The sequence below is a fragment of the Scardinius erythrophthalmus genome, assembly GCF_964197995.2.
Source record: "Scardinius erythrophthalmus genome assembly, chromosome: 20".
In the NCBI taxonomy this organism is placed as follows: domain Eukaryota; kingdom Metazoa; phylum Chordata; class Actinopteri; order Cypriniformes; family Leuciscidae; genus Scardinius; species Scardinius erythrophthalmus.
The window spans coordinates 27,435,943-27,459,315 of NC_138240.1; the positions used below are offsets into that span (position 1 = coordinate 27,435,943).

The 23,373-nt window shown below is 36.1% G+C and overlaps 1 protein-coding gene across 1 annotated transcript; it reads right to left on the minus strand.

The window, feature by feature from the left end:
• Positions 1-4,441: 4,441 nt before the first annotated feature.
• On the minus strand, positions 4,442-22,943 carry elmod3 (ELMO/CED-12 domain containing 3). Its single transcript, XM_081349446.1, has 13 exons — positions 22,866-22,943; positions 21,037-21,732; positions 18,551-18,622; positions 18,368-18,448; positions 18,220-18,289; positions 17,987-18,049; positions 13,229-13,317; positions 12,992-13,115; positions 9,880-10,002; positions 9,601-9,731; positions 9,422-9,498; positions 9,109-9,236; positions 4,442-8,593 (listed from the first exon to the last, which is right to left on the minus strand). Exons 2-13 carry the CDS (start codon positions 21,070-21,072, stop codon positions 8,349-8,351), a joined length of 1,239 nt encoding a protein of 412 aa, XP_081205572.1. The 5' UTR covers positions 21,073-21,732; positions 22,866-22,943; the 3' UTR covers positions 4,442-8,348.
• Between the last annotated feature and the right edge of the window lie 430 nt (positions 22,944-23,373).

Here is a 23,373-nt window from a genome sequence, read left to right on the forward strand (position 1 = left end):
ATATTCGGAGCCCATTCACTCAGGAATGCACAGTCACTGGAAGAAACACAGAAGCTTCTTTAGAGGTTTATTGTTCAGCTAGGGTACATCAACTCAATGCCAAGGATACTTTGCCATATAAAATGAGCTAGGATGAAAGGAATGTTCAAGGAAATAAGGATCCAAGGTACCAAGAACAGGGACAGATAACAAGGGACACCACCAGGCAGTAATGTCTTCAGCAAAGATAAGGAGCAAGGAGGTATGTGCAATGGCATGCACAATACACACAGCCAACACTTCTCCTCATAACTGAGAACTGAGAGCAGGTTTATATTCTCACAATTATGCTAAAGTTGGGTGATTTATGCAGTAGTCTAATTTTTAACTTACACTAAACTAGTTAGAAAAAATGACATTGAAAATAAAGTGTTGCAAATCCCACTGTACAAGAATTCCGAACACAGAATAGAATAACAATAAGCTAAACATGTATTTGATAGAATCACTATCACACACAGAGTGACTTCTGGTTGAAAATTCCTTCCTAGTACTCGAATGGAATTACTGTTGGCCTTTAGTGTCACAGACTAATGTAATATCCCCATAGTGGCAAGAAAATCTGAGCAATATGGAAAAGACACCTCATATCATCCCCCAACACACACACACACACACTTCCTGGACCTGATCTCTTGACCCATAAAGTAAATCTTCATTACGTCCCTTGTTTTAAAATTCCACAATACACCAGTTTGTTTTCTAACTTAAAAAGAGGTTTGCTCAGATAGGCAGACAAAATTACAGCATTATTTAAGGAGACAGTTCACCCAAAAATGTTATTCTGTACACGTACAACTTTGTTTCTTCAACGGAGCATGTTTAGCAGATGTTTAGCTCTTTTCAATATAGCAAAGATGAATATAAAGCTTCCTAAATGACAAAAAAAAAAAAAAAAGTATGTTTATGGTAAAATGTTTTTTCAATGACAGACAGATACTAAATGACAGAGAGACGATGGCAGGATTTCAAGTGAAACGCACCTCTTGTGTATTTTGTGAGCAGTCCAGACCACAAACAGTCCATACTCAAAGGAGAGCTGTATATTTGTGCTTGTATGTACAAATATGCCTTTGAATTGTGCTGAAGGACCAACCACAAAATTACCTTGCAGACCTTAGCGAGGAAAAAAGGCTTTGTAAGGCGAGGAAGGAGAGGCTGGTATAAAAGTAATGAAAGTATTTTTTTTTGTTAAATTTGTGCATTAAGGAGGGAGGGGCAGGGAAAGAACCAGAACATACAGCTGAGTGAGAGAGAGAGAGAGAGAGAGAGAGAGAGAGAGAGAGAGAGAGAGAGAGAGAGAGAGAGAGAGAGAGAGAGAGAGAGAGAGAGAGAGAGAGAGAGAGAGAGAGAGAGAGAGAGAGAGAGAGAGAGAGAGAGAGAGAGAGAGAGAGAGAGAGAGAGAGAGAGAGAGAGAGAGAGAGAGAGAGAGAGAGAGAGAGAGAGAGAGAGAGAGAGAGAGAGAGAGAGAGAGAGAGAGAGAGAGAGAGAGAGAGAGAGAGAGAGAGAGAGAGAGAGAGAGAGAGAGAGAGAGAGAGAGAGAGAGAGAGAGAGAGAGAGAGAGAGAGAGAGAGAGAGAGAGAGAGGGGAGAGACGAGAGAGAGAGAGGGGAGAGACGAGAGACGGAGGGGGGGGATATCAGCCAGAAGGCTCCCAAGATTCAGATGGGGAGCAGGTTGAAAGAATGTCTCATCACACACAGTCTACAGTATTCAACTAGCACAAAGCTTTTGTTAAATTTGCAAACTTTAATTTCTGGAAGAAACACTTTCGTCTCAGTCATGGAAAGACCAGTGTACTTCTCTGACTCACGACACTAAAATGTTGACAGAGGTTTAGCACAAACCACTGAGCCTGTGATGAAGGGGAAAGAGGGTCTGCAGATTGCAACAACATCTGAAGCGGTAGGAAGGGGTGAGGGAAACTGTGGCGTGTGGCGTATGTGTGAAAGATGTAGCCATCGGTCTTAAAACAGTCTGATTACATTCAGATGAGCATTCGCAAGACAAACATATCTCTCCCTTTCTGTTGCTTTTTTGTATCGTAACCCTTCTCACAGTCAATTTCGAGTTGAACAACTTAAGAACAGAGCAATCACACAAAATGACAGTGTTATTTAAAGGGACAGTTCACCCCAAAATTAAATGTCATTTACTCACCCTCATGTCATTGCAAACCTGTACAGCTCTGTTTCTTCAGTGGAGCATGAAGGAGATGTTTAGCAAATGCCAACCTTTGTGTGAAAAAAACAACATACACTGAAATTATTTTCCTTCACCGTATACCTCAAATCTCACAGGTTCAATCCTAATACGTGTGAAATGGTGTCAGATCTGGCATCATGCAGTGACATGCATTATTTGAATGTACATCATCCCCACTCACCTTTATTGTCAAGTCAGGTTAAGTCACATTTATTTATATAGCTCTTTTTACAATACTGATTGTTTCAAAGCAGCTTTACAGTGAAAACAGGAAAATAATGCAACAAAGTTGGTTTCTGCTGTACAGCAGATCTAGAGGAAAATAACATCATAGTCCAGCTTAAGTAAGTTAAGTGATGGTTCATTTTTGTTGTAAAAAAAAAGTTATACATTTAGCATATATATATAGCCGCTCTGGAGAAAACAGTGATGTCATCGTCCAGCTTAGTTCAGTTCTCATATAATGAAGTCAATGCCGGCAGAGCAATAATATTGTTGAATATTAAATGATTGTATGAAAAAGAGCAGTCAGGACATTCTGCAAAATAACACCTAATTAAATCTATCCTGTTCCATTATTGATTTTAGTGTCTGGTTGCTTACTTTATATTATTATATTAATATTTGAGGAACAAAAGATTAGGAACACAAAGTTGTCTCCTCCATACATTTTTATTGTTTCATTGTTTACAGGTCAATGTGGTGCAGACTCCCTACATAACCTGCCGACTTTCCCTTTTTAATGTCCCCTTACTAGTTAAAATGGTGAATTATGCTTTTAAAACTTGTTATGATGCAAACCTTTTATTACAGAGAAGTGAAAGTTTTCCTTCCAAGTACTAGAACGGAGACAAATACAACAGTGCTGTTCTCTGTTCCAAGCATGTGTCTATAAACACAAACTCCTTGGCCATCATTTGTGTCCTTCATTCAGACAGGATGTCATCTGGCATAAGCATTTCCAGCAGAGAGCGGCTCCTCAGCCTCGCCAGACTCGTCAGATATCTGCCAGGACTATTCTGGAACTAAAGGAGATGTAAAAGCCAATAATTGTAATATTGCATTTATTATAATAAATGTTGAGGACATTTAAAACAACTATTTATTGGATACTTTGTTTTTGTCCTTGCCTCTTAGGATGTGCCTTTTTCTTTGGCTCTCAACAAAGCAGGCCAGATGTTTGTCCTCTTTGATTCAGAAATTCCTGAAAAAAAATAAAAAATAAAAAATGCACTGGTCTCTCTAAATTGAGCCCTGAGAGAGCAATCTGAATCTGTTACCCTGACTAAGGGACAGCATCAGATCCACAGCAGGTTTACATTTGATGTTCTGATGTGTCAGCCAGGGAAATGTAGGCCAAAATCCTCAGAGGAGCTGTGTGTAGTTCATTGTACGCAGGAAAAACAGTCCTATAATGAATACAAATGTATTTCTGGATTACCATATTAAGGAGAAAAGCACTTCAAAATAGTGTATTTAAAAAAAATACTATGCTAACAAAGTATTAAAGGCATAAGAAAAAAATTATAACACTTTACAAGGTTCACTTTGTTAATATTAATGAATTCGATATGATCAATTTCTTTTAGAAAACTTAATATACGGCAATGGTCATTTTTCAATATACTTTTGTTGAGTGTTCATTATAATTAATAATAAAAAATAATAAAAAATCATGTTCATTTAACATGTCAATGTATACAACTTGCAATGAAATCTTTTAGTATATGTAGAAATTATATATAGAGATGAATAAAAAGCAGTGTTCATTGTTGCTCAATGGAAATTTCCATCAAATCTGTGGAGCTTCCAGGGGAGTTCTGCAGCACAGATTTCATGTGGGTCTTCTAGCTAGAAACAAGATGACATTCTCTGAGTCTACACCATGTTCATTCACACTATATCTAACTCAATATAATTCCTGTGTCTTGTGGATAACCAGACATTTGAAACTTCATAAAGCAACAAAGATAAAAGTAATTCCTGATGGAAACCACAGTTGTTATTCATTAACAGATGAGAAAACATTCAGTACAGGAAAGCATATGCTAGTATTAAGACTGCATCAGCCATTACAGTAGACTGACCCCTAAAGGTCAGTCCACACTATTACAATGCAAGAACGATAACTCTGATAGAGATATTTTCCATTTGGTTTAAACAAAGCACATGTAAGGAATTACAATGTAACACAATTTAACATTGTTTTTAAAGTTGCATTTATTTATTACTCTTCATACGATACATCACTGTACCACCGCATATATTCTGAAATATATTTTCATTATAAAATAGGGATTCTACAATCACGGTTCAGATACAATAAAATGCTCTGAAGGATTCATAACAGACAATAATGATGCATCTTCAAATTAAGTGCAGGATATTTTTGATTTACTGTAATTTGATTCAGGGCAACTAAATGAATCAAATTGGTCATTTGGATTTGTATCTTCACAACAAACAAATTTCATCTCTGTGGATCAGATAGATGAAGTATTGTGGAATGATTTCTTCTAAAACACACTGGGAAGAAATCTAACATATAGGAGAGATTCTAACATTTAGGATGGCGAGATTTCTCATTAAAAGAGCTTGACCTCCAAACCAGCATCAAACCCACAAATGTTCCTTTTGGTCCAAACAAATATTGTTACATTGTGCCATAGTAGAGTGAATCGTTTTTGACATATTGTAACGCTTGCAAAAAACCATTCACAAAAGCACAGTAAATACCAAAGGCCACAAAATCGTCTGATTTGTTTTGACGTCAAACCATTAAGATTGTTAAAAACATCCTCCAGCAAAGGTTCGGTTGCGTTTCAGCGTGTAAGACTACGGTTTTCACAAACATGGGCTATAGAAATATATACTGTAGAAGTCAATATTTTGCAGTGCTGCATTAGTGTACATACATATAAATACAGTACATTCTCAAGCTAGGTAGATTACTGCAAGAGACACCACACCATTTTGTGCTACGACATGGGATCATGGCTGTCCTCAATCAAATGTCTGCCCAGAAGAGATTTGTCTGAAAGCCTGAGGTATGCATAATATGCCCCGGTAACAATCATAATGTTACAATCATATAATTTTGTGTGCGAGTTCAGATGCAAAAGCCTCTAAGTGCCATCTGAAATTTTCTTCTAGAATGATCATTTTTATCAAGCTCGTATATTTAAGTTCAATAATTTCACTTAAATGGCAATGCAAATTACCTATTAATTGTCATTTAAGTGAAATTACTTAACTTAAATATACAAGCTTTATAAAAATGATCATTCTAGAAGAAAATTTCAGATGGCACTTAGAGGCTTTTGCATCTGAACTCTTCATATATATATCTTCTTTTCTTCTATGCAGGATTAACGCTAAAGAAGAAGAAAAGAAGATACATTAATAGTCATCTCACATACAGACCACCCTCTCCTTTAAAAAAAAAAAAAAACAACAGCAAAACAACAACTAAACAGCTAATTGTGCACACATATACAAGAAAAGGTGCCAAACCAGGCTCATATCTTGATTAGGATGATTGCTTGATTTGTAGGTTTGATTGTTCATAGGAGTTGTGAGCTACTGTAGTATGCAAGATAGAAGCACACTTGAGTAATAACTGCACATGACAGCTTGAAATATCCTAAAATAGAAGGAAATGTACATGTGCACATTACGCAACATCATAAAATTCACTCTTACTTTCAGCAGGTCAGTGTGGAAAACAAATCATTGGGTTTGAAATACAATGCTTGCCGTGGAGTTTACAATAGCACTGAATTCACTCGGATATATAGGATTATGAAAGTGTTGAACCTGCTTATATAAACTAATACAAACCAGCCAGACTATATTAAATAACCCAGGAAAGGGTGATTTGCCTTTGTATATAAACATTCTTTTTCCCATCATGCTTTTGCTCTTATTCAAGTTTATAAAATACTACTCTGCTTTATATAAAATTAAACTGGCTAAAGTGACAGGACTTCTAATATACATCCACTGAGTATTTATATTCATGTGTCGTTTAAGAGAAAAAAAAACCTACAAAATAATAAAATAAGAGCGTAACAAATAAACCTGAAACATACAGAACACACTGTACTCATATCGTACAACAACACTTTGGACTAGGTAACTTAGACAAACATATGCAACCATACCAAGTTAGATTAACAAGCTTTTTTAACAAGGAATTTAAAACAACGATTCCTGGATGCTACATCTCTAGCGCTACCTGGCATGCTTACAAGACGAGAGTGCAGGATAGGGTTGCAAAGGGAGGAAAGACTTTCCCCATCAAGTTTTTCTTTTTTTCAAAATGTACAGTACATCACTGTCAATTTACATGACTGTTGCAACCCTCACATCTTTAATGGACCTGGACTAAGGAGAACAAGACGCAAATTACAAAAATACATCAAATTCTCTACTATTTTCTGCACTAACTTGAAGTGGCTCAACAGTAAATAAGGTATTCTACTTTGTTCGTGTTTAAATCAACAAGTCTCACGGTGTCCTTGACTATACTATAGACAGGTCTCACATGTCTACTTGAATGCTGTTTGTTAGATGCAAGAAGTTCAATAGAGTGATTCACTTTTATTATTAGATATTGAAGTTTTCGACGCGTCTCATGCAACTCTGAAGTAAATAATAATCGTTAGCTTACTTATAACATACAGCTTAAATGACCTGCAGCTTCCAGGCTAATGTTTTTTTTTTTTTAAGCCATGTCTTATCGACACGAGTAGCCCTATTAAGCCTTGTTTACACACTTTCATTGCTAAAAGTGCTGTAACAATTTAATCACTGTCCAACAATTTAAAAACTCACCATCTATTCTCTCAGGACAAGCTAGTAGACAGCTTGAGAAAGCTGTACCGCACGAGAAATGTCACAAGTAACCGATAACAACTTTTTTAGGATTATTTCTGGCATAACAGGAATTGACAACATAAATTGCGGGCTCGTCCGGGATACTAGAAATGACCCAGCACAAGTTATATGCCATGGGATCATCCTCACTCTCGTCCACATGTTCACAGTCACGTTATGACTACTTAAAATTGGAATGTACCTGCTAGAAACATGTAGATTTTTGCTTCATGCAGAGAAGCATAACACCTCCAAAATATCACATTCAACTTTGATTACTGTCCTAATTGTAGCTCAAAGCGCAAACAGAATTTAGCTGATAAGGAAAATTCTGTTAATAGTGATCAGTCTGCAAGGGTCAATGTTAGCTTTGTAACGGAACTGCAAAATAGATACTCACACATTCATACATTTTGGTCTACAGGTCACTAAAATGCACTTTCCCATCAAAAAGATGTCCTGACTTGTTGAGTTCCTGCCAACAGAAACATGCCAGAAAATCTCTGAATCATATTGTGACATTTATCTCTCTAAAGGGACTCTATCTAAAGGGATTAAAAAAAAACAAAAAAACTTTGGCCTATTGTGGCTATTTCCATCCAATGTTTTGATACCTCATTCCATTTTTCAACAGTGAAGAGTAAAGAGCCAACATCTGTTTATATTCTCTATATAAATAAAACATCTTCTTCAACATAAATATAAACTCTGCCAACTTTCTTGAACATTGACTCGGTCACAGTGAACATGTTCAAGTGACCATGAGGACCACAAGGCTTTCACTCAATCAAATACATGCCTAATAGTCAGGCCTTCACACAGGAAGTCTTTCTCACTCAATACCACAGTCGTGGGTAAGGTGCTTGCTTCTGCAGGCCACTCTGCAATTGCACACCAATGAGGCCTGTAAGCCTCTTTCTTCCTGACAGCTTCAAGACAATCTGCTGCCACTGAGGCAGGTCATTCTAAGATTATCCTTTTAAACTGATAGTTGGCTACTAAATCTACTGGTCTTTTTCATAGAAAGCATTAAAGAGCCAATATGTACTATAAGAGAACAGAAGACAGTAAAGAGTTTTATAGCAACTACAGTTACAACATAGACTTGTTTCTGAGTGTACTTGAGCAAGAAAGCACAGAAAGTAAACAAAGAAACAGAGAAAGACCAAGTTAGAGCATGAGAGATAGTCGAGAGACTGTACAAATCAAATGCCTCGTCTATGTCTCTCAGATTAGTCTCGCCTCTCCCTCCATTTCAGGTGGCAGCTCACACACTCCGGTGAAATTTAGCTCTTTCCCCTCCTTCCCGCCTTGACTCCCTGCTTGAGACCCAGTGTCACAAGGTGAAGGGTTGCTATGTGATAGTGTGTCTGGTGATGTCCGGTGTCCTGTCCCAGCACGTCGCTCCTTCAGGTAGCCCTCGAGACGTTTGAGAATCTGCTTGGGGTTCTTCTTAGCAAAAAGCTCCACTTCTGTGCATCACAGAACAGACAGAGACGTGGTCAGACTTTTTCATTTTTTTTTCTTTTTTTTTTTTAAGTGGATAAACTTAAATATTCAGCATCCAGGCTACCTTGACGAAAGGTGTTCAATCCTGCTCCTGGAGGGCCACCTTTCATCAGAATTTAGTCCTAGTCCTAATTAAACACACCTAAACCAGCTAATTATGGTCTTCAGGATCACTGAAAACATCCAGGCAGGTGTGTTGGAGCAAAACTCAGCAGGAAAGTGGCTCTCAGACTACTCTCTAAACTACAAAGGGCAATATACACGTAAAACTCTTAAAGTCACAGTAACAAGGGTCAGTGAGAGTTAAACATGTTTTTGGAGCAAACCTTTACTATCATAAGTGGAAAATAAAAGTAAATTATGGCCCCTTCAAATGATATTGAACAAATGACACTGTGTTAATTAAAATCTCTGCTGAATGTCAGTAAACGATACCAAGAACAAATACTACGCTATTAATTTGTAACTGAAAAGTCACCTTTGAGTACATGGCCAGAATCCGAGATAGTTTTCTGCTGGTTCTTCCACAGCTGGTAGAGGTGCAGGAATGTTGCAACATAAAAATCATTCAGCACAGCTACAACCTGTTGCCTTCGGTTACACTCCCTAGGTGACATCACAAAGCAATAAAATGTTTTATTGTCATGAAAACAACTGAAGAGGTTATGTTAGGCTACAACACAAACACACCCAGATGATTTCAAAGCTTTAAAAAAAAAAAAAAAAATTAATATTGCTCAAAATAACCATCAGTTAATGTTCAGGTAATATTGTGACAAATGATGACTTACTTGGACAGCACTTCCTCTCTAAGAGCATGGAGGGCGATTCGGGTCATGTTGATTGACATCACACTGAACGGAAAATTCTGCAGGTGTTAAAAATTAAAATAAGTATTTTTATAATAATTGAATGATAAGTTTGTAGTTTGTAAGTGAGCAAGTGTATGTTTCTTTGTGTTTTGCATCACCTGGACTGGATGCTGAGAGAGTTTGTAGATGTCTCTAGCAAGTGGTAGTATCTCTGGGTCCATGACGAAGTAGAGAATGTGCATCAGACCCAGAAAACCAGTTCCCCTTAGATCTGTAGCAGGGTCTGAACCTAGGAGTATGAAAGTGTTACACAAAAACAAAGTTTAAAAACAGGTGACTTCTATTTTATGGGATCATAAATAATGAAATGGTCGATGATTGTGGTTAAACAGTTTATCTCGATTTTTTAACACAGGCGCCTTAAATATTTGACGTACCTTGAAAGCCCACATTCTCCCAGTGTGGTCCATAGCGAGGGCAGTCTGCTCGTGTGCAAGTCAATTTCCTGTAGACGGTCTGGAGTACACGCATGTGCACTGACTGTCCATTATCCAGAGAACCTACAGAATCACAAACATTTCTCTCTGCATTTCTCCTCTTCACTAGCCTGCTTCCTAATCTAGTTGTCTAATAAACCTGGCATTGTATATTACAAATATTGTTTGCTCTTTGACATTGCTTTAATTCCTCTTTTGCAAATCGCTTGCGTCTGCTAAATGCATAAATGTAAATGTAAGGTAAGCAAATACACCACACATGTAAGACATTTAAGCTAGATTTGCACCAATGTATCGGCTACAAATATTTATCTGCCCATTTTTTATCAATTTTAAAACATCAGCATATTGGTAATAGCATGAAAAAGGCATGAAAAAAAATAAACGGACAGTTTATAAATTACCTGCATGAAAGCACAGAGTTGTTTAAAGGTCCCGTATTATGCCCCTTTCACAAGATGTAAAATAAGTCTCTGATGTCCCCAGAGTGTGTATGTGAAGTTTCAGCTCAAAATACCCAACAGATCATTTTTTACAGCATGTTTAAATTGTCATTTTTGGGGCTCAGAAAAACGCGCTGTTTTAGTGTGTGCCCTTTAAATGCAAATAAGCTGCTGCTTCACAACCCAGGGGGCGGAGCTTCATGAGCTTGCGCTCAGTCTCTCAGGACAATTTCATCTCAAGGAATGATGATAATATCAGAAACTCTCAGTAATGGTGTTCATTTCGAGTCGGACAATAATGCCTACAGAGTCAGAGTGCTGTATAGAGATGGAACAGGTATAGTTTAGTAGTTTAATTACGGTTATTATAACGTATTTGTCATCTGCTTGTATGTATCCATTATTTATTAATAGCCTACAAGTCTGCTGTTTCGGACCAGGTCCGAATGATGATCAAACATATACTGATGAGTTTAATAAAGTTTATTGTACATCACACAAAAGATGAAGCGTCAGTTTTACTTCAGAAAATCAACGTAAGAGCTGAGTAAACACAGTAAGTTATAAGAAGTGCGCAAGTACATAAACGAATTTCGGTAGAGTTGAGGGAGCATTCCTGTGGGCGGAGGTTAGTCAAAAAACTGTTCTACTGACGTCATTAAAGAAGGAAGTAGAGGGATGTAGTCCAAATGGGCCGTTCGATGTAGGCGACTTCTGTTAAATAAAATATCTCGCTTGGCATTGAACTTTGAGCTTTATAATTTTACAGATATTATTTCTACTCTAACAACAACATTACACACTAACTAAAGTTTGAAACATGGGATCACGAAGAACGGGACCTTTAATGTTTGTTGCATAATCCAATGTTCCTCTCTGGGTAAATAATTAAATGCTCGCCCAAACAAAATCTGTACAAAATATAGCAGGGGTCGACGATAAGATCTGCCCGGGGCCAGCATGAACAAAGATTGGGCCCGTGCTGCATCATCACAAAATTTGCACGTTTTTAAGCTTTGCCAATTTAAATATTCAAGCGTAAGAAGACACGAAAAAGATGTTGAGCGCTGTGTGAGCAAGTTTGCACCAAGAAAGCCACTGAATTGAGTTCTCTTTCATGTCTTCTTGCACTTGAATGTACCAGTTCACAAAATTATCTCAAAATGACTGTCTTGGCAAGTATCCTCATAAACATAGTCAGTTATGCCTTAAGTGAACATATGTTTACATTATACATGCATTGGGTCTTAAAAAGCACTGTTATTTCATCTTGTATTGTATTTGTGTAGGCCAGTTGAATGTTAAATAGATCCAATCCATATTCAATGAAAATAATTCATACATACTTTAATGCATGTGTTTTTGAACTTTGCTGATTTAAAACATGATCAAAACCGTAATATATTTTAATGACAAAAGTTCAAATAAATAAGCATGGGATAAATGTCGGTATAGGCTAATAGTTTTTCGTTAAATAATCGGCCAAAAAATACAATTCTATGCATCCCTAATTTAATCAGTTACTCTGGTAGCCGTCTGAACAACTTAAAATAGGTCATGAAATAGAAAATCAAAAATGTCCTTTATATTTACATTTATAAAAAAGGGTACTCTACAAAAAAAAAACCTCAGTTTTATAACTCAAAGCTAACTCCCCATTTTCAAAAATGAATTTTTGTTTTCCACCTTTCTGAAATGATGTTGTAATGTCATGATTTTCCTCTACATGTCCCTTAACATTTTGTATGTAAATCAAGGAAGTGTGCTCTCTGCAAAATGAATAAGCTAAACTCCAGAAAAGATCTTTAACGGATTCTTCAACACTAAAAAAACGAATTATTAGTGCTGTCAATCAATTAAAAAAATCATTATTAATCAAACATTTTTCTGTAATTAATCGCACCATGATTTGTTATAACAACATATTATCTTTTGTCAAATCAACTTAGATAATTAATTTGGTTCCCATAACATACTATTTTGAGTTTCTATTTATTAAACCAGTCTCCTTTGTTGTATTAACTCAATTTTTTTATTTCAATGAACTCACAATTTTAAGGCAACCAGGTAACTTACCTTTTTAAGTTAAACCAACAATACTTTTTTACAGTGTATATTTTTATATTGTAATAATTTCAAATTTATCCTCCAGTAGAAACAACATAAATGCAGTATATTTTTTGTGTATGTTCAAGAGCAGTGAGTGATTTTCTTTTTTTCTTTGATTAACATTAATGAGACATTACAGTAGCAGGTTTATTAGGCTCAGAGACTCAAATATACTGCCAGTACTGCACTGAATTCTCTTGTGTGTCTTATCACGCTTGAATGGTTTTAGTATTTGCATGAACAAGAGCTTGATCATATACTGTAACGCTAGCCAATGACTGATGGAAAAATTGCTGTTAATTACGTTAAATATTTTTAACGCGTTAAATTAAATAGAATTAAATTGCATGCATTAACACAAGAATTTTGACAGTCCTACAAATGATCCATTGGAATATATTAGTAAAACGATGTATGTAATCAATAAAACAAAGCATATCAATAAAACAAAGCGTTGTTTTAAATTCTACCTGACTTGTCAAGTCACAAGTTCAACTCACATTGTGCGATGGCAAACACTAAGTCTCTCTCTTCTACAAGGTCTTTGTGTAGCCGTGGAGGTCCAAACAGGAAATGGGTGATGGCAGCCAATCCAGTCCTGTGAATGGTGGGCTGAATATTCTTCTGATAGAGGAGAAGAGCAAGTATAAAATAAAGAAAAAATAAAGAAAGAGAATGGTCTCAATAGTCATGACAATCATAGTGTCATAATGCATATTCACTTGAAACAAACTCACAAGCAGGTCTCCAAGATCAGTGGTCTGAAAATGCTGCAGAGCCTCATTGAAGGAGATCAGTGGTGATGGAGTGAGATCCTCAGCAAGAACTATAAAAGACACATTGTTTTTTTCTGACAGATGACCACACAATGCATCCCTCCATCATAAACATGGATCAGTCTAGAAAATCAGAATACATAAAGCATATTCTATCACTAAAAAATTATTCCAGTATGGAGGTCGAACCAAGAGAAATGTGGATTATAAAAAATATTGCATACATTTCATATATTTAGAATTTATATTATAAGTTTTAAACTTATACATTTTAAACTTTAAAACATGAAATAAATTGTATTGTCACTGATTACATTTATTTAGAAAATATTATTTTCAAAATAATGGCAGGATATCCTATCCAGTATAATGTTTGTTATATTATAAAATTATGTGATAAGTGATAACATGCTACATGAAACCTAAAACGGTTTGATAGTATCGGTGTGATACTATAAACACGACATTGCACGATCATCAAACAGCAAAGTACATTTTGATATAAATAATAGCACACTCCCTTTATCTGTTGCTGGTTTGAGAGATGGGGAGTCACACGCTCATTCATTTAGCGAAGATGAAAAGAGACTTATGATGAAGATGAACAGTTTTGAGCAATGAAAGCATGCGCCTTAAAATCATTGTCATGTTAAAAAAAAAATCTCAAAATTTTTGGCTGCACTGACTGCCTGCTTCAAACATCATGAAAACACACTGCATATATGACACAGTAATTGTAAGAAATTCTTATTTTATATTTTAGAAAGTAGAATAGGGGCAATAGTCTGGAAACAGAAATATTTTTACGGTTTTCTTTTTTTCATATTATCCAGACTTACGGCCTGTTGCATAAACAGCCTCTATGTAAAGACTGTGTCTTAAGCTGGGCATACCCTGTGCGATTTTTATCCGATTTTGAGTCAAATTCCGACTGAGCGACTCTTTTTGTCACTGAAAGTACAGGAAATTTGTCACGCAGTGTACAGGAGGAAACGAGAGGCAATTAACCTCTCCCAGACATGACGGCTTAAAAAAAATCTGAAGTCATTCAACCCCCAGTCTTCAGTGTCACATGATCCTTCAGAAATCATTCTAATATGCTGATTTGATGCTTTAAAAAATATTTCTTATTATTATCAATGTTGAAAACAGTTGTGCTCCTAAAAAATGTTGTGGACACCATAAAACATCTCTTAAAAAAAAAAAAAAAAAAACTGATCCCATAATTTTGAACAGTAGTTTGAACAGTCAATTATGAGGATCCATATCTGTAAGAATGTCTATGTCGGGATTAGACAGCAAGTCAGATCACTGGATCTGGGAACAGTAAACGCTCCTTTAATTAGTGTTTGAAAACATATACATACAGGAGAGAGAAAAACAAAAACAAAGAGAGAGAAAACAGCTAAATATAGATATCGATATAGTGGTGTATGCAGGTACATTGGTAAGTAATGGGATATTTTAGTGATATAGGTGTAGATAGGTATAGAGGCAATTTAAGACAATCATAGTAATAGTAGTAGAGTTGTAGTGGAGGTAGTAATCATACTAATAATAATAACAATAATAATAGTAGTAGTAGTTGTAGTGGTAGTAGTAACAATGATAATATTCATGATAATAATAGTAGGATTAGCATTAGTGATTTATAATAATAGTATTAGTAATAATAATAATACATTTAGTTCAGTCAATAAAATTATTGTAGATTTACACTATACTCTAGGTCTGGGAGCTGCTTCACAACTGCCAGTGAGCACAAACAACAGACCCCAACATAGACACCTCCCTTCGATTCACTGATCCCCCCACCGCCGCCAGCGACACCCAACCCCAGCAGTTAAGCCTCTATGCCAGGGGTCGGCAAGTAACTTTGGCCGCGGGCCAATATTTTTTTTAGCCAGTAGATGGCGGGCCAGCTACACAGAGTAGGCCTATGGATACAAATTAAATACTCTTATATAGGCCTATAATTGCGGAATATGATGGGTCCGTCACCGTCCGTGGATCATTCATTCAATCGTTTTTTTTTTTTTTTTTTCAAATTAAAACCAAAAATAAAAAGATGAAAAACGACTTGTTTTTCCATTATTTATTTCCTAAACTGAAATGAAAAAAAAAAAAATAAGGACGGGTTTTCTGATTTTCTGATTGTGCTCAGATCAAAAATAGAAAAAATGAATTACTGGATTAGACAAATTTAAATTTTGATTTTTAAGTTTTAATTTAACACCTTATGCATATATCAAGGAAACCATTTTAAACAGATCAAGTAGGCTACTATTGTGGTAACATATTACAGCCATTTTAATAAAGGTGTGAATAGCAATCATGCCTCATTCCGTACAGTCCGACTTTTGAACTTTATTCCTTTTTTATTATTATTATTTATTCGGGGACACACACATACACACCTAAGGTTTAAGGAGGTCTGCGTGGGACTGTTTTTTTTCGTCCCGCTCCCACAAGGTTCTATTCAGCAACCGCTTAAAATACACTCGGTGTTCACCCGCTTTATTTCCCGACCTGACGGGTCCACAAAATTTAGATCTCGTTTCCATAATCTCACATTCAAATGTCTCTAATGGAAAGAAGGAGATTGGAGTAGCCTATAATAATTATAAATGCTATACAAAAATTGTGTTCGTGTCAGTATAAATATTAGGCTATTTTAACATTGTACTGTCAGCAGAGAAAAAAAATGTCACAGAAAAAAAATATGAAATATAAATAACATGAATTAAATAGGACAAAGCCTATCACTCAAGTTTCTAAGCAACATAAACGAAAATCATATTGCCCTACTGACGAAATGAAGTAGGCTATTTTCTGTCGAACTATTTCAAACATCCTTGCAAAAAAAGAATGTTGTTGACTGACAATGGTTTCAGTACCAAACAGCTCCTCAGAGCTAGGTGTACAGGCGGTCAGAATTAAGTGCGGATACGCTGTCAAAAGATGTCGGGAGTTGGCTATTGTCAGTCAGACCGCACGCTCCGTCCAAAGTACACCAGAGTTCTGACCGCTACTGTCTTTTGACGCGCGAATGGACACAAAGTGGTCAAGCGTATAACTAGACGCGGCAGGCGCGAATTTGACGCGCTATTCACGTCCGTTGTGAACGCACAGTTATACTTTAAAACGTAATCCCGCGCCGCATTATTCCCTATGGGCGTTTCACACAGTATGCGGCGGTGAAATCGCCGCGCGACTACGGCTTTTCTCAAGTAGTGGAAGAGTTTTGTACAGCATTTAGGACTGCCAAAATAATCCGGCGGGCCAGAAAATATTGCTGACGGGCCAGTTTTGGCCCGCGGGCCGCCAGTTGCCGTTCCCTGCTCTATGCTCTGTTGAGTCTTCCTCCACAGAGTACGCTAGGGCACCATAACAGGCACCTCCAAACCAAGCTCCCTTAGTCTGGTTGTGGTCTGACAGAACAAAATGTGATGTTTGGTTGCCCCCCCTTTTTTCTCTCTCTCTCTCTGTGGCTTGGACCATGGTGTGCACCGGTTAGCTCTTCAGCCAGAGACACCACATCCAACCCAGATATCAATCCAACAGTTATTTTACATGAGAGAAGGGATTAGGGCAAAAGTGGTAAAAGGGAGAGGCCAGTCAACCCAACAACCGAGTGTGTAATGACCATGCCAACAGCACATGCCAGTTGCACCCACCGACAGCACCTTTCTTCTAAGTCTCTAACTCCAAGTATCAAACCTTTTATTATTAATAAATTCAAAATCACCTAACATACAAACTACACTTAAACTTAGCTAAAAGTCTTTAGATTGGCTTAAAGAATCTCGGTAGGGCTGCATAATATATCGAAATTATCGAAATATCGCGAAATGCATATCGCAACAGCTTGCAATAACTGGGGTCATGAACAAAAGACAAAGAGAAAATCACTCACTGCTCTTGGCTGAATTACTTTTGTAGCTTTAATAAAAATCAGTATATATTTAATTCATACAGTGAAAACTAAGCAGTGCTTATTTTTACATTTGATTATTCAGTTTCTGTTGTTAAATAAACCTAATGTAGTATAATCTGAAACCCTAAACCCTGTGGTTTACACTGATGTTAAAATAACACTTCTTATGCTACAGTAAAACACTGATGTTCCCTTTCAGAAGTTGTAGGGGTGTTTTCTTGTCACAAAAAGAATGTGAGACACATATGTATGTTATATCATTTTAAATATATTTTAAAGATAATTTAACTTTATTTTACACACTTTGAGCATTATCGTATCGCATATCGCATTTTTCTTCAATATCGTGCAGCCCTAAATCTCGGTCACATTTTGAGAGTTTTAGAGCAGTTTATGGTTCAGTTTACAGAGCCTAAACAAGTCTGATATTTCATGACACCTTATTTACTGAGATCTGTCAGGGGACAGATATTTTGCTAAAATTATATTAAAATGTCTCATGTCATGAAAAGATTTTGGTCATATCACCCACTCCTATGTCTATATATAGTTATTGTGCAGTAAAATCATTGCCCATTTGTTGCCCACATATCTCACCAAGAGATGCTAATGCTCCAGATTGTATCTGACAGCGATCAGGTTTCGTAATGTATCTATTTTAGCCAAGGAGGTGATGCCATCTCTCCAGGGTAGGGGCGTATGCTTAGTCATGGTGATGTAATGTGCTCAGTATCCAGGCTGACAGGACGTTGTTTCCATGGTGACAAGGTAATTGGTCTCACCTGGTTGGATGCTCTCCAGGGCATCCCACTCCTCTTGTGCTCGCTCCACCTCCAAGCTCACCTCTAGACAGAAAAAAAAAAAAAAAAAAAATCACACACACACACACACACACACACACACACACACACACACACACACACACACACACACACACATATATAGAGTAAAGGATGTTGCTGAACTACTGACATCATTCTGTGTGTAAAAAGTTTCTGAGTGATGAAGTCTTTACCTTCTGTTTTAGTCTGATTGCCTCCTGCTGCCAGAGACTGTAAGAGTCCATTCTGTTTTAGTGCTGAGATCTACACAACCACAAGTTCACACCGTTACCGTTGCTATTCAAACCAGTAACATCATGTGACTTTAAGTGAAATACTCACTGGGACAGTTTTGAGATAAGGGTTGCCATTCACGTTGCCATTCTCTTTGATGCAATTACCTGGAGACAATCCATTTAGGATCTAAAAAAAAATCCAAAGCACAGCAACAGAAAGCAACCGTGATCCATGCAAATAGTGACAAGACCTGGTTTCACTGAACAAATTTTAGCAGTGTGTTCTCACAGTTGTGCATTTGGAGTGTCCATTGGTTAGGTCCTCTGTCTGTTTACATTCTTGTGGAAAACCATTCAAGCCCTAAAATAAAGAAGAAATTAAAATACATATAAATTTTTAAAAAAATAAATCTGTAACACTTTACAATAAGGTTCATTAGTTAACATTAGTTAACTACCTTAGTTAACATGAACTAAGAATGAACAATACTTCTAAAGCAATTATTAATCGTAGTTAATATTCATTTACTAATTCATTTACATTACTAATAGGCTACATTTACTAATACATTATTAAAATAAAAGGATGTATTTTTTAACAGTTAATGCACTGTGAACTAACATGCACAAACAATGAACAGCTGTATTTGTATTAACTAACATTACCAAAGATGAATAAATACTGTAACAAATGTATTGCTCATAGTTAGTTCATGTTAGTTAATACATTAACTAATGTTAACTAATGAACCATATTGTAAAGTGTTAACAAAAAATCTGTATTGGTAATATTATTCCTTTCCCCAATTTTTTCTGAAAAGCTGCCACAAATGTTTGAAATTCAGCTACATTTAAAATGTAAGTATGTCTGAAATGAATTCTATCATAGCATTTCCAATTGAACATTTTAAAAGGAATCGCAATGTCCATTTGAAGCTGCACTGATCAAGTCTAAATTATGAGCACTTTACAAATGCAATTACGACTACATTTGAACAGTGCTTTTAATTTACAATATATAATCTCCCTAGTCAGTGTGGTTTCCATGTTGTGAAATTCCCTCTGTATTGCCTGCTCCCAGAGTAAAACAAAGAGAGTTGGTGTAAATGATGGTATGCATCACCTGTTAAGAAATTTAAAATGCAGCATCAACTGGACATCTGTGTATATGCATGCCCCAATATTACAAAATCAGTCCTGAGCAGGTATACTATAGTACAGTATAGTTTGGCTTTTTCATAGATTAGCAGACTAAATGGACTTCTATGTTTTATTTCAGTTCTCAGTTTCGTTTAAAGATCTTTGACTTTCTTCATTAAAATCAAAAACACTTTGATCTTTCTCCAAAAATTCATTAGTAAACCAAATAATCTGTATAAAAATTTAATTAATACAAATTAAATTACTAAAAAATAAAAATTCCTTATTCCCAAATAAACTGTATAAAATTAGCAGTTCAGATTAGGGATGTCACAATATACTGGTATTAAAAATATAACCATATTATTTAAAGGAATAAATATTGATTTCATTTTAACACAACAGATCTGATAATATTGTAAACAATCTAGAGCAATTATCTATCTGTTTGTTCTCTCGCAAATATTTTGCGTCCCCCCAAGAAACCAGAACACACAGTTTCTCGTGGAACGTTTAAGTTTTTATCTCTTGATTTGTGGGTTTGTTATAGGTGAAAGTGCAATAATTCTGATGAAATGTAAAAATAAATTTCTCAAATGACAATGTGATTATAATTTTGAGCAAAATAATTGTGATTATCAATTCAACCATTATGCAGCATGACGAAAATGTGAAAAGTTTTCACTGACTTATAAACGTGCCTTAGAAAAAAACATCTTGAGACAAAACAATGGCACTGATATATATTAAGATATGCCAGTGCAAGTTGCTTTCATTTAAAACAGCTCAAACATGCATTTTTAGTCTGGGACTAGGTTTAACCCTTTGTTTGTGAAACCAGGGGTTAGTTGGCTAAAACTTCACCAAACAAAAACAGGACAAGACAAAATATGATAAAAACTAAAAATGACATTTAACACAGGACTAAGAATAGCTGACAAAACTAACACTAGTTAGTAGAGACACTGCACAGACACAGGTAATTCACACACACACATCTCTCTCTTGATAGGCTAATTAATTTAAAAAATATATATAATTCAATCAAATAAATGTAACCTTACCGCACTACTTTATTTGTCTGATTTAAAGCAGGCAGATGCTAGATCTAACAAGTCTTAGTTGATGAAAATAACCGTCATTTTAACCCTTGCCATCAAATTTAGCGCTACAAACATTAAAAACAGCGGGATCATTTATGGCTGGCTGTGCACGATTTTAATGCATGACGTGGATGCAAAGAACCAGCTAAACAATTTTTTTAATAGTTTTCAAATAAAAAAACTATCAAAATAAAACACTGACTTACTAAAAAATATATTTTATGTTTAAATGTCATGTGACCATTAACCATGAACATGCATTTGTGTAGTAAAATTGTTGAAATATTAAATTAAAATCTATATTAAGTAAACATTTTACATCTAAGAAGTTCTGCTGACAAAACTTTTGGGAACCCAACACTAGAAGAGACAAATGGGCCTTTTTCTTATGAGAAATATATATTTTGCTGTCTAATACCTACAGCTGAAATATTAAACAGATCTGATTTGATTTTTTGTTTTGTTTTTTACCTGTGGAAGTATAGTGTAGTGTAGTGGCTTGTAGTACTCTAGGTAAGGATGTCATACATACCTCTGTATGTACTGCGATAGCAAGAACCCCTTCCATGACATGAGTCCACTGTCTCGCTGTCCCCCTACTGTCCACCCATCCTGTGGACTAGGCCAATTGTAAACACTGCACACTGGACACACATGGTTCTAGAGCACTTTTAACGCTTTCAGAAGCACCTGCTCCTTGTCCTACAAGCGTGGATTAAGACTGAAACAGCAGAAGAGCTTTCAGTAGTGCATTGTTTAACCGTGCCACTTCTTGAGATTCAAAGAGGGGCTGGTAGAAACAGAGTTGGGCCAAGGAGCAGAAGCATAATTTCAGTAGTAACAGGCCTAAGGTTTTGTTCTAGTGGGACTGTGCAGCGAGTTGTGAATCGTGATGGCCTTGTTAGAGATGGATTTCTCAAGTCCGTCAAGTGCTAATTGTACCGGTTCAGTGGAACATTAATAGGTTAAAGTTAGGCTTGTTATAGGTCCACTTATGTGAGACTGGAGTGTTGCAAAAGGAGCAGAAATCAGGCATTGATTGGGTACAGCAGTGATGAAGCTGTATTTGACAGTGCCCGTGTTGATGACTCTGATGAAATTCTACTTGGAGGACTGAAGGCTTATTATGGAGATGTGTCGCTAAAAAGGGAGTTTAACGATGGATTTGAGGGTTACTAAGGGTCTCTTCAGAATCCTCCCTGTGGCCTTCTGATGTCAGCAACTGTCTCTGTAGGATACAATAATAAATATTAAAATATTAAAATATGCAAATTGTATAATATATAACATATTTCAAAAGGTATATACAACGCAAATATCACCGTGTGCAGAATATATAGTCATGATACACTCTCCAGTTTTCATTACAGAACAATGTAAAGGAGCGCTGCACAGAAAATAGGCATCCAAACGGGATGACGTCATCTTATCAAAACTGCATCCCTATGAAAACGAAATAGATGGAGTAATACGATCATCAATTACCACAGGTGAAATTTCAAACGGTTCTTTTCGTTTTGCAATGTCTTTAATGTGCAGACAGGCTTCATTCGGCGGATAACTGAATCTATTGCATTCATAAAAATAAAACGGATGAGGGGTGACGTCATCTATATCCTGACTCACAAAACCTGAACTAACTAAACATTATAATAAACATGAACGACAGACAACTCAAAAGCCAAAGTATTAATCGATAATTAACGCTAATTTGGATATCAGCGACATCAGATATGATGCATCAGTTCCAAATGCGGCACAGCATGAATGTATGACAGCATCCAGTGAACTGTCAAACACCTTTACAAAAGATACATTAACCATTATATAGATGCATGACGGTATTACTCTACACGTATTTTACTTCAGCAATCACTAATATAGCAACATATATCAAACATGAAAGATTTATCAGACGGCTAATCATGATAAAGACCAACAACAACAAAAAGACCAACTTACTCGCACAACAGTTAGGCTATTTCTGCCACAAATAACGGTACATTTCAGCCCCCTCCTCATTCTCTTCAAGTTAAATGAGCAACACGAAACGCTCACATTTACCTCAGCACTCAAAACCTGCCGTTAAGTTACTTATTTCAGTTTAAAAAATTGTTATTTAATGTCACATTTCAGTCAGTGACTGGTAACGCGTCTGTCTCGCGACCTGCTCGAGCTAACATTAAACTCAATCTTTTTGTACTCTCGCTTATAGCTTAGCTAACTTGCCTATAATTAGTCGTTTACAAGACAATGTACACCAAAACGTGCGAACAATGTAGCGTTGTCTTTCTTAGCTGCTAATTGCGCAATTATACCCTTGCTAGAATGATAGGTATTAAATATTAGTTTTATTTTTACCTCAGTTTCTCTCCCTCCAATCTCGGCTTCCCTTCCCCCTTTCCACAGTAACTGAAAACCCCGACGCCTTGTGGGAATTGTGGTTCTTCTACTGTAAATAGACTTCCGGTGCTGTAGGAGTGCTTAAATTCACGCTGTAAAGTTCTTTATTATTTTTTTTTAAAACATTTTTTACAGTATTTCAGCTAAAACAGTGACTGCAGTGCTTAATCTAAAAATATATAAAATAAAAAAAGATTTTTTTTTTATTATATATGGAATATATTTGTATTTACACAATAACAACAATAATAATGTAAATAATGGCATAGTTCATGCTTAAATGCTTTCGCCTCAACAGTCCTTCAAGTAACAGAGAAGTTCCTAAAACTATGCGAATGGCAAAACATAAAAAATCCACGCTTTTCTTAGTTTTTTTCTTTGTTTGTTTTCGTTTTGTTTCAAAGAGATAGCAGTCGGCTACTTAATCTGAAAGGATCCTTGTATAATTATGTTGTTTTATGACATT

Bases quoted from the DNA above. Each gene is read 5' to 3' on its own strand.
- elmod3 (XM_081349446.1), bottom strand. From the start codon at position 21,072: ATGGAAGGGGTTCTTGCTATCGCAGTACATACAGAG. The intron at 18,050-18,219 runs GTAAAGACTTCA...TTTTCTGTCTAG, and splicing joins CAATCAGACTAAAACAGAAG to AGGTGAGCTTGGAGGTGGAG. The intron at 9,237-9,421 runs GTAAGTCATCAT...GATGTCACCTAG, and splicing joins AGAGAGGAAGTGCTGTCCAA to GGAGTGTAACCGAAGGCAAC.